Source organism: Oryza glaberrima, chromosome 9 (genome assembly GCF_000147395.1).
Source record: "Oryza glaberrima chromosome 9, OglaRS2, whole genome shotgun sequence".
Lineage (NCBI taxonomy): Eukaryota > Viridiplantae > Streptophyta > Magnoliopsida > Poales > Poaceae > Oryza > Oryza glaberrima.
The window spans coordinates 14647632-14660233 of NC_068334.1; the positions used below are offsets into that span (position 1 = coordinate 14647632).

Sequence of the window (12602 nt, forward strand, 5' to 3'; positions counted from 1 at the left end):
TTATATTTACATACAATTTACTATATAACAATTATACAATTATACTGTATTCACATTTAAAAAATTTTAGAAAAAAAATTAACGACGAATGTACAGCAAAATTGCACTTGGTCTGCCGCTGATCGTGGGTTCTGCATCCGATTAAAAACTCGCGGCCCATTATTTACCTGGCTGCCAAGTGCCAACCCAGTTTCATCTTAATTAATTTGTTGGCTAGCTCCCAAGGACATGGCCCAGTAATTTGGCCCATTTTATCATGGACCGCTCCGGCCTATCTAGTATCATATGGGCTGTAACCTATCTATGAATAAATAGATGTGGCCCATTTATATAGCGCGCGCCCTCCCCCGCTTGACTGGACACATGTCGCGTGTAGAGGGGGACGGCGAACGGCGCCCGCACGAGAGTTTTTTTTTTTCGATTTTTCTGTTTGGTTTTTTTCGTTTCTCTTCCTTTATTTTTCTGTTTTTTTGGGTTTGTCTTCCTTTTTTCGATTCTCTTTCTGTTTTGGTTTTTTCGTTTTTCTCTCTTCCTTTTTCCGGTTTTTTAAGATATACGTATGCAAAGTTTGTATTTGTATGTATACCAAATTTTGTATTTGTACGCATACAAAGTTTGTATTCGTGTTTTTTTCTCGGTTTTTAATATATACATACAAAGTTTGTATACATGTATATTTTTTATACGTCAATTTTTGGTACACATAAAAATTATATATAAGTACACACACGTTGTATACATATGTACAAACTTTGTATTTTATCAATACAAAATGTATATATGTGTATATAAAATATATACAAAGTATATACATACGTACGTATACACGTAGTAGTATTGTAATAGTACTACTATTGTAGTAGTTGCAGTAGCAGCGCGCGCCAATAGTAGTAGCAGGAGCAGAGCAGCAGTAACAGTAGGAGTAGGAGTAGGAGTAGTAGTAGTACTACTACTAGAAGAGCAGTAGCAGCAGCTGTAGTAGGAGCCCGCGCGACCAGTCGCTCGTTAGGGGCCTTGTAATTTGCGGTGAGTTCTCACCTTAGCTTTTGATCCCCCGGCATAATTAACGGTCACCACTTCACCGAAGCTGTAAGGCGTCAAAAAAAATGGGTGCATAGTACGGATACTATCTAGTTGTATAATTTGGGTTTACAGAGTATGATTTATATAAATTATTTTTTATTTATGTAAATTACTTTTAGGTTTAATTAAATTTTTAATTATAGTTTTAGCTATTCCCTATATAGTTATTTAAACCAGCTAGAAAGAGTTATTTCTGTTGTCGGGTTTAGTTAATTACTTCTTTAATTTATGTACATTGATTTTAGACTATACTAAATTTACTGTTTTATATTAATTTCCTCGGTCCATTGCACGCCCACTCGCCCATCACTACTGGAGAACTGATCTTTGCTGGGTCGATCTAAAATCACAATAGTCCGGGATTAAAAATCATTTTTCCCGGTTGAAAAGCCCACCACACTTTTATGATCTTTAGTCCCGGTTGGTGTTATCAACCAGGACTAAATATAATTTTTAGTCCCAGTTCAGAAATCGTCCCGCCCCTCTCTATCTTTAGTAACGCGAGTATTTAATCCCTTGCTCTTATCCTCTCCTCCTCACGTGCAAACAATTCCTCCTCCCTTTCCTCCTCTTTCCACTCTCTCTTTCCTCCTTACCCTTTTCTTTCTCTCTTATCATCAAGCGGGTGGATGGCATTTGCCGAGAGCGAGTGGCGGTGGCGGCCCGCCCAGGAGCAAGCGGTGGTGGCCCCTTGAGGCGGGGGTGGCGGCCTACGCGAGGGAGCGGGCGGCGGCAACCCGCGCGGCCGGGGATGGCTGCAGCCCGCGCGGCAGCGAGAGGCGGCGGCGGTGGAGGCGGTGGGTGCCGGGAGAAGGCGGCGGCCCCGCTCAGCGTCGGCGCGGTGGTAGAGGTGGCGGGGGACGGCTGCACCCCGCGGATGGGAGGCTGCCGGTGGCGGTGCAGACTAATGGGAGGTGGCAAGCGGCGGGCAATCCAGAGGTGATGACTTTGTGATGATTTTGCGATGATTTTGTGATGATTTTGTGATATAAATTTGTGGGTGAATTTGTAGATGATTTTGTGATGTAAATTTGTGGATGATTTTTAGATGTTTATATGAAGTTGCAGATGAATCAATGATGACAATTTGTCGATGATTTTGTGATGTTTCTGTGTGGATGATTTTATTGTTGAGTTCGATGCGAAATCAATATGCAAATTCAAAAAACAATAAATAAAAGAAAAGAGAAAGCGCCCCAGGCACGTGGCGCTTTTATTTTTAGTCCTGATTGGTAACCCCAAGATTCATCTTTAGTCCCGGGTATTTCAACCGGGACTAAAGATCGCCATCTTTAGTCCCGGATTCTCCCTCCTGGTTTGCAACCTGAGACTAAAGAGGGTTGCGAACCGGGAGAGATGTGGGGTTCTCTAGTAGTGCATAGAGATACCGTCAAAGGTTACTTTATTGTCGTGTTTAGTTATTTTAGGACCTCATTACATGATCTAGTGTTATGTACCCATCAAAACCATATAATTTACACCCTCATCCTAAACCAAAGCGGTTTTCACAAGTGGAGCTTGCGTGGCAATCTGATTCAGCAAAATAAATAAATAAAATTATGGGACCCATCTATCATCCTCCCCTTCATCAGCAAAAACGGAAAAAAATGCGGGGCCCACTATCATGCTCTCCTCTCCCTCCTCTCTCTGCCTAATCTTATCCCCGAGCCAGCCATTGTCTATCCGAACTTGAGGGTTGTGACGAAACTTGAGGCTCACGATGGTGGTGGAGCTTGCGGCTCATGACTAGATCGCAAGTCATGTTAGGAGGCCATCATTAGCTAGTCCAATGGAGGTGGAGGTCTGCGGCAAGCCGGCTAGATCCTCTAGAGAGCTCGAGGCTAGGATTCAGAGGATGTCGGTGGATGTGGCATCTCCAAATCTCTCTTCATGTCGGGCTTAGAAGGACCGGGCCGGCTCACTGGTGCCCACACTTGTAGTGCGAGACAGGTGCATCAAGTAGTGCGAGACAGGTGTGCAGAGGAGAAAAGGAACATAGAGAAGGGGAAAGAAGAACGAACATGACGGGGATGACATTTGGGTCCCACAATTTTATTTATTTGTTTTATTGACTTCTATTGCCATATAGGTGAGAACCGCTTTGGTTTAGGCTAGGGTTGTAAATTAAACAGTTTGAATAGTTGAGGGATGTACCGCTTCCTGGTTTTATAGTTGAGGGATGTGTTTTAGACGAACACGATAGTTGAGGGAGGTTAAATGGACTTATCCCGATATTGTTCCTTCGTTTCATACTGATGTCGGCCAAAAACTACAACGTTCCATCAACGACTCCACGTGCACTAAGGCCATCTCTAACCCAGAAACTATTAAATAGTTTCCATACTTGTCATGTCATATAGACACTATGTATAAAAACTATATATTCAATGATAGTGTCTTCAAATTAAATTCTCATCCAATCACCTCTCTCCTCTCTCCTTTTATCTTTCTATACCCCTTTGTTTTTATTTTTGGTTCTTGTATAGAAATGATTTCTTGCACGAGAAACCATCTCTTCATCTTTTTATTTCTCTCATCATTAACACTTTTGCCACGTCAAATCTTTGCTTATGTGACAATATATTAAATGCTATGGAGGGTTGGGGCTGGTCTAACACTTGATCATCTACGTATTGGAAACGTGCCTGACGTACGCACGTCCGTCCACTTGTTGCTCCAGTAATTAACCTGATCCTGCAGCATAGTGTAACACACTCGTTAGCTAGGTGCTGAATTTAATCACGCTTACATCAATAGAGTAATTACTGCCGCCAACATATATAAACATACAGGCATAGGCGCAGGTCCGTAGCTTAGCTAGCTAGATAGTCTAATAATGGCGGTGAACAGCAGGGAGGAGGAGGGCGAGATGAACCTAGAGCTCACCCTCTGCTACACCCCTCCGCCGTCGCCGCCGCCGCCGCCGCCCTTCGTCGGATTCTTCCTCTGCATGTACTGCGACCGCAAGTTCCACAGCTCGCAGGCGCTCGGCGGCCACCAGAACGCGCACAAGCTCGAGCGCAGCCAGGCCAAGCTCCGGCGGGAGGCCATCGCCGCCGAGATCCTGGCGCACCGTGCGGTCGTCCTCCAGGCGGGGGCGGCTGCGAACCACGACGGCGGCTACGGCGCCGGGTCCGATCCCCTTCCAGCAGCTCAGAAGGTGAGGGTGGAGGAGGTGCAGCGGGGCGCCGCCGCCTCTGCTCCCGAGCTCGGTGGCTTCGCGCGCGGCGAGAGCTCGCCGGAGTACGGCGTCCAGCAAGCCCACGGCCTGGACTTGTCTCTCAGGCTGTAACCATCGTCCTGTTGTTTGACAGGTAAGTTGAAACCTATAGGCTATTCAGATTGATGCCATTTTCAACCATAAAAAATGTTTACGTTTAGTTTGTTACCAAATTTGCTAAATATAGAAGAAATCCTGTTAAAATTTTAGCAATATTGTCATCTTGCCAAATACCAAAATTTAGTAAAGTTTGTTTTGGCTACAATCTGAACAGACCCCTAATAACTAGCTAGTTTTCCTCCCAAATTGCGTCTACGTAAAGAATGTGTTTTTTTTAGAGATGCTGTGTGCTTGTGTGCTTGATATATATTTATCAATCGGTGTTTCATTCTTCTATAGTTGAGTTCACAGACGGATATGGTCTAGCTCTGTTGTTGTTTTTTTTTTTGTTCTCAATTAGCCAATTAATTTTGGCATGTGATATGTAATTCATGTTCTTCAGATTCTGCATATTCCATCTGAGAATCTTTATTTGCAATATAACTGATCCTGTCTTGCGTCGTCCCTCTCCTATTTTCCCCTTGGTTAATTGATACTTTGAAATTGTTCCAGTATTTACTTGGGAATGTTCATTCTAAATTCTCGAAGTATTTTGAAAAAAAAACACAAATATGCTTCATTCTTTCTATTCCTCAAGCCGACCAAATTAATATGCTCTGTCCATCGGCTACTTGCCAGTGCAATCGGCTTGATCATAAATGTAGCTAGGCTTCATATATATAATAACCAAACATGAAAATGGATTACTTATTGGGTTCACAAATTAAGCTTGCACATATCCAGTTCTTTATTATTTGTGGTTGTGAATGGAGTTGTGTATCGCTTTCAACTATATGTAGTAGTTAACAATGAAAGCAAAGAAGATATGAATGTTTGAAAAGAATTCGAAAGAATACTAATCCTAGCATAAACTTGTTTGCTGATTATATATTGCTCCATTTGATTGATTAGTTTCTCACTGTGCTTTCTATCTGTCTCATGTGAGTAATGCTCTCACTAATTCTCTAGTTGCCTCATCCCTCTAACCCTCTTCTAGCATCATTGGTAGAGATATCTCTATATATTCTAGCCCCCCAACCCCACCCCAAGTCTGTAGAAATCACTCAATCAATCAGTCAATCTCTCTCTCTCTCTCTCTCTCTCTCTCTCTCTCTCTCCACGCACTGATCTTTCTTGAAAGCAGTCTATATCCCTTTAACTGATCACTCCACTGTCAAAAATTCCGGTCTGAAATTTCAGCAGGACCTATTTTTAATTCGATCAGCAAATATAGAGGTTGAGCCTGATTTTTACAACTCAATAGTGCATACTCACTTGTTTACTTCTCACTCCTTAATATCAATACATCACATAGTAATAAAAGATTATTCTAAAAAGATTGACAACATTTATGCAATAGGCTACCATCTTGCAAATTTCAAGTCGAAATTGATGTACACAAACAGAAACGAAACAAATAAATTTGGATAGAAATTTTTCAATTTTTTTCATAGCCAAATTTTTGTTTCTTTATTCTGAGTGTATAATGGTAATAAATGTTTGTTCCGTGACATACAATATTGTAATATATATATATATATATATATATATATATATATATATATATATATATATATATATATATATATATATATATATACGCGCACCCTCACAGCACCCCCTCCCCCCTCCCCCCACCCACCCACCAATCCCCTGCACCTTTTCAAAATAATGTGTAGTAAAGTTATTACTAAAACTTAGAAAATGGCACATTACATTATAAGTAAATTAGTTACTATATGTAGAAATTTGATGGTGCAACACCCCCCGCACCCCACCCCCTCCTAGTCGTCGCACACAGGCCGCACAAAGTCAAGATTGGATTGTTAGTAACAATGTTACTAGCAATATCTTTAGTTTGTGTGAGTAAAGTAGTTACTTGATTATGTTGTTCTAATCTATCAGTAAATGAGTTACTGATGATTCTTTGGTTTGATTCCGCACTAACCAACCGTGAAAGATTTTTAGTTTGTGTGAGTAAAGTAGTTACTGATGGTATTGTCTGTCATTAAAGGAGTTACTGAAGATTATTTGGTTTGCTTCCGCACTAACCAACCGAGTAATATTTTTTAGTTTGTGTGAGTAAAGAAGTTACTTAATTATGATGTTTGGTCTAGCAGTAATGGAGTTACTGAGGATTATTTGGTTTGCTTCCGCAATAACGAGCCGAGTAACGCGTGTGTCACACCTGTAACCTCTGAAGGTTTGACTTAGTAACTCATTTACTATGACTATATAAATATATCGTTAGCAAAAAATGTACTATTGTTGATAGATGCTTGCAGAATCTCATCCTCGATCGCACTGTCATCACGGAGGGAAAAGCTACGTGCGATTTAGTAATTATCTTACGATAAGAACCTCATTTTTTCAGTTAGCAAACAATTTACTATTGATTTAATTAGTGCACAGCGATGATTTTTGCCCTTATTAACTTATGGTTTTTTAAATATATTAATTGAGTCGGTAGTAAAATTTTTACTGGACGTTAAAATTACTGTTTCTAGAAGCTTTGATAGTGCATTGTGCGCTGTAATTTCGAAGGTTTTTTAAATGTTATTTTTATAAAAAAAATGGGAATGTAGGGAGGTAGTTATGGATCAGTGGACTCCCGATCCGGAAAAAATGCATTCCATACAAGGCCGAGGAGGTAGTGTGTTTATTCCTCACATAGGGCTTTCAAAGTCGAGAGAAAAAGCTTCGTTGGAGATGAGTATGTAGGGCTGGGGGATGCAGATCTCACGTTTTCAGGATTCTTTGAAACAATGGTGGCTGGCCGTGGATTCTGAAGCCACCGTCACCGGCGGTAGGCTGATCAGTCCGGCGTCGTCGGAGCAAGCCCTTCAGGGGACGCAGAATCAGGTCGTCAGCTCGCCCCTCCGGTGTCCTCCGTCACAAGCCCACGGTCGCCGGGAACCGCCGCCACCGCCTGCGGAGCGATAAAAACAAAAAAGGATATGGAAGATGGGGAATCAATCCGATTGACTGGTTAGTCCAAGAAAAAAAAAGCGTGCCTTTAGGAAATGTTCGTTGCTATCCATCCAGGATCGAAAGAATATTATTAACAAAAAAATAGCAATTTAAATATTTCCTACAAATTAAAATAATTATCATGGATTCGACATTAGCCTTTGTTGAATATAAATAATAATTAAATAGGGTGGAAAATATTATGATTATGGATAGATTTTTATAAAACTCAGTTGTAATATATATAAAATATAAAAGGACTTTAGATTAAAAAAGCAACATATGTACATGCATACGGAAATTTTGCAGCGGCTGATTCATAGTAATTAAATTACTATCAGTACAGTACAGATATGGAGGGGTTTGGGCAGATAATTAAACAATCAACCAAGGCATCTCCTATAATAAGTAATTAAATAAGGTGGCAATGATTATGATTATGAATGGATTTTATAAAACTCAAAACAATTATTTCTAACATATTTAGCGGCTAATTCATAGTAATAAAATTTATATTGGTATAGATACTGAGTGGTTTGGAGGATAATTAGAAATAAGAACCAACACTTCCCTTGTAGTAAATACATTACTACAATGAAAATAGTTCTTCATGTAGTAAACCGGTTACTAACCGAATTAAAGGTTTGGACAGACTGAAAAAGGTGCGCCAGACTGGGGGAGGTGGAGGGGTCCATCATAGTAAATACTTTACTACGATGACAATACGTGTAGGGAGAGGGAGGGGGACGCGGGGGAGGGGGGGCACCAGGTTGGTTGGGGGGAGGGGTGGGGGTGGGGGTGGGGGGGGGGGTGCGTTGTAATATACAACGCACCCCATGTGTAGTATAGTGTATGTGTATATATATACATATATATATATATATATACATATATATATATATATGTGTATGTATGTATGTATGTTCTTGAAATTTGTTTTATTTTTCATGACTATTTACAGTGCAACAAGCATAAGATGAGTGAATGACGAACAATATTTTTCATGATTGAAACTGAATATTATCATCATGTTTTTCAACATTAAGTGAAATGCAAAATGGGATTTAATTAGGACTATACATAAATCGGAAAAATGTTTATATTTACTTCTTGTAATATAAAATGGAATAGTGTAGCTAGATCGAAGTTCAAATTCACTACCTAATTACTTCCAAATAGGTAATCAGTTCTTGCGATGTTACGCTTCAGTATTTTGTGTGTGTATGACATATGGGTCCAGTGGAAAATCTTTAATTACAAGTAGTTAATATTCCCTCCGTCCCAGAAAAAAGCAAATCCTAGCTACGAATCTGGATATGTATATATCCAGGTTTACAGTTAGGAGGGTATCTCCTGTCCCACAATGCCAAGCACAGCTAGCTATATATACTACATCTGCTTCATACTATAATACATTTTGGTTCTATCTTAATTCAAACTTTTTAAGTTTGATCAAGTTTATAAAAAGAGTAGTAACATCTGTAACACTAAATTAGTTTCATTATATCCACCATTTAATATATATATTTTTTGAAATTTTTGCTGTATTTCTCTATAAATTTGGTTAAACTTAAAACGTTTAAAAATGTAGTGATCTCTACTAGCGTACCTTTGGTTAACCTTGTAGGTGAGTTACAAAGTTTCAAATAGCCAGAAGTCCTCGGAGTAATTAAATAGCCTGGTTTAAACTTTTTGCACAGGCAGCAAAATCCAAAAGAAAAGGATGGGTATGCAGGGGTTTGGAGGAGGTCCAACAACGACAGGCCACCCCCCCTCTCTCTCTCTCTCTCTTAATAATCATCTATTTTGGGCCAAAAAAAAATACCCATGCAGCTGCCTAGCCGCCAGGGAAGATGATTTGGAGAAAAGCCCATTGATTCATTTTCAAAATTCAAATCCACATCTACAGATCTAGATTCAGTGCTCATTTCAAAATTCAAACATGAAATACAAAATCATCATTAGACCAGATCAAACATCATTTATACAGATCAAAACATGTGCTTCATCTAGAACAACATGCACAAAAACAAATTCAAATCGGAGAGGAGGGAGCTGGGAGCACGATCAGGACGGTGTCATAGTCGGGGAGGAGGGAGATGGGAGCACGGGGCAGAACGGTCAGAGAGGAGGGAGCCGGGAGCACGGTTGAAGGCGTCGAGATCGATGCCGCCCTCCCCATGGTCCGGCGGCGGTGGATCCGGCCTTCCCGCCCACGTCTGAGCGCTGCCGCCCACTCCCGAGAGCCGCCGCCCGCGCCCGTGTGCTCGAGAGCCAGCCGCCTCCTGCGCCCGAGCTCGTCGCCGCCTTCACCGCGCAGTCCTCCGTTGCCTCGCGCTGGAGGATTGGAGGGAGAGAGGGAGTAGAGGGATGAGGATGAGAGATAGGATACGGACGAGGCTGGTGCGGGGGCGGTGATTTTATAGCGTTAAAATTTATTTCGCTAACGGTGCTGTTACCTGCCGCCATCGAAAATCGGACGCCACCGAAAACCCGATTTTTTATGACGGGCCTCTTAGCGCCGCCGCTAGCGAAAATAGAGCTATTTTTTGTGGCGGGCCTCTTAGTGTGGCCGCCAGCGAAAACCAATTTTTGATGGCGGTCCGTAAACCTTCACCCCTCGTTACATTTTTAGTGGCGGTTTTTTCCTATAACCGCCAGCGAAAATTATAAGGCAACGCCATGAAAAATCGTTTTGTAGTAGTGTTAGTTCTCTATTTATCTAAACTTTTAACTTAAATGACATTATCATCACTGGTGGTATGTCTCCAAGTACAAATAGTGCTAAATGAAAGTGAACAAATTTAATATGTGTAGTATGGCTACCTACCTATCTTTTTTTATTACCATGTTTTTTTTACGTTTGTACAATAAATATTGCCTACAGAAAGCCCATAAATATTGCGTATATTTTTTATTTTTTACTGTATATTGTTTATTATCATAATCACTTATAAAATCCACCACATACGTATATCACTACCAGAGAAACTATCTTTTGTGGGATAGGTAAAAACCACAATAGTCCCCATTGTTTATACGAACCGGGTCTAAAGATTAAAAAAAATCGCGCGCGGGATGGAGAAAGCAAAAGGCACGCATGGGAGGGAGAGAGAGAGAAAAATTTCAAAGATTCCCTCCTCCTCTCAGCCTTATCTTCTTCTATCTCTTTCCCTCCCTCACATCCTCTATCTTTTCTTCCCCTCCTCCCCTTCCCGGCTTCCCCTCTCCCTCTACCCTCACGTCGGTAGCGGAAGGCAGCCGGAGGTGTTGGCGGCCCGTGGCGCCCGGCGCCGGAGCGGGAGGCGGCGGCTGGCGGCGACGTGGCCGTGCGGGGGCCCTGCCATTGTGTAGGGCGGCGACTGGCGGCATGGCCGCGCGGAGGGAGGGCGGCGCCCGGAGCGGCCGTCGACCGCCGCGACCGCCGTGGAGTAGAAAAGGTAGAAGAATATGGGATGATTTTTAGATGTTTTTGTGAATGATTTTATGATGTTTTTTTAAATGTGGATGATTTTATTGATGAATTTGTGAATGTGGATGATTTTCTTATTGAATTTGCGGATGATTTTGTGAATGAGGACGGTTTGAAATGAAATATTCATGTTGCAAAAAAGAGAAAAAAAAACTAAAGATGAATATTTAGTCCCGGATTCGTAGCCCCTGTTTGCTACACGGGACTAAAGGAGTTGTAAACCGGAGCTACGAAAGCTTTCTCCAGCAGTGTATCCTGGCTTGGCCACTATCGGATGACATGCATATATGCGTTTGTAACACTGTAGCTTTGATATATCGACATTATAACTCTCTGTCTCTATATATATACACTCGCTCCTTTTCTTTTTCACATGATGTTGGTCAAATAAAAAAGGGGGTTATATCTCTTCCGAGGTGGACTTCCTGTAAAAAATGGTTGTCGCGGTGTAACCCGTGCGCTGATGCTATATCTTAATTATATTCTCCTACATATATAGTACCAAGATCACTAATTAAATAATATACAAGTTGAGAAAACAGTATAGATGTTATACATAAAACGAGTATCAATACTACTTCCTTCATCTAAAATACAACAATGCAATATTATATTAGACGCTATCTAGTACTGTAAATCTAAATAAATGGTATTAAATAGTATATTATTATATTTTAGTCCAGCCTTTTCGTTGGTAAACTAGTCATGAGCTTGATTTTTGTGTTCTGCAGCAGCAAGGATTTTTGTGTACTACAGCAGCAAGGGCCAAACAGTTGTGTACAGTCGCACTATGCATGTCAGGTCCTGGGGGTTGCATGACGAAATATAACTAATGATCAATAGTTCCGTACATCGATCGGCGGAAGCCGACAGTAAACCAACGGCAGCATAGCAACCATTCAGCTACTACAAATCCGGTTTTTCCATACCGCCGAATCCCAGATTTCGTAGACGGTATGGCGATCTGCACGCATCAAATGGTCTAAAAAATCACTATTTTTACGTGCAGATGGTGCACCCGCACGTCAAAGTCCGATTTTCGTGTGTGGGTGTTTACATCGTCCGATGCAAAAGATAAAAATCCGAAAAAAAATAGAAAACCAAAAAACACAAAACCCTAACCCTAGAAGCCACCGCCGCCCTCCTCGTCATCGCCGTCGTTACTCGAAGCCACTGTCATTGTCGTCACCGTCGACCTCGTTCTCGTCAGTGTCATGGGGACGAAGGGGGCTAGGGGCGGCTGGATTCGCCCGTTCCTGTCACCATTGCCGGAGTCGGATCAGCTGCCACGATGCCTCCATTCTACCGGATCCGCCGCCACCACGCCTCCCCACTACCCGATCCTTCGCCGCCGCGCAAGAGTAGGGCGGCCACACCTCCCTACCGCAGGTTCCACCATCGTTGCACCTCCCCCACCACCAGTTCCGCTGCTACGTGGGTGAAGGGTGGCCGCCATCGGCCGTCGTGCGCCTCCCCCGCCCTCCCCCGCTGCTCGAGCCCTCCACCGTTGTCGGGAGGGAGGAGATAGGAGAGGAGGAAGCTTTCGCCGTCGCACTTGCCCACCACCCGAGCCTACTGCTGAGAGGGAGGAGAAGGGAGATGAGGTGGGGGGAGAGAGAGAGCGCGCGCCAGGAGAGGAGGGGAGTGGAGTGGGGGTGATGGGAGAGAGATGAGTGGAGAATAAAAGGGAGAGGGTATCTTCCGTGAGTATTTTTGCAAACGGGTGAGTTAAGTGTCTCGCATGTGAAAATATTCTTA

The 12602-nt window shown here is 42.3% G+C and overlaps 1 protein-coding gene across 1 annotated transcript; it reads left to right on the forward strand.

The window, feature by feature from the left end:
* The first annotated feature begins 3919 nt into the window (after positions 1-3919).
* Positions 3920-4375, forward strand: LOC127783587 (uncharacterized). Its single transcript, XM_052310774.1, has one exon. The coding sequence runs from the start codon at positions 3920-3922 to the stop codon at positions 4373-4375; it is 456 nt and encodes a 151-aa protein (XP_052166734.1).
* The last annotated feature ends 8227 nt before the right edge of the window (positions 4376-12602 follow it).

Excerpts from the sequence above, each read along its gene's own strand:
- LOC127783587 (XM_052310774.1), top strand. The coding sequence starts at position 3,920 with ATGGCGGTGAACAGCAGGGAGGAGGAGGGCGAGATGAACCTAGAGCTC.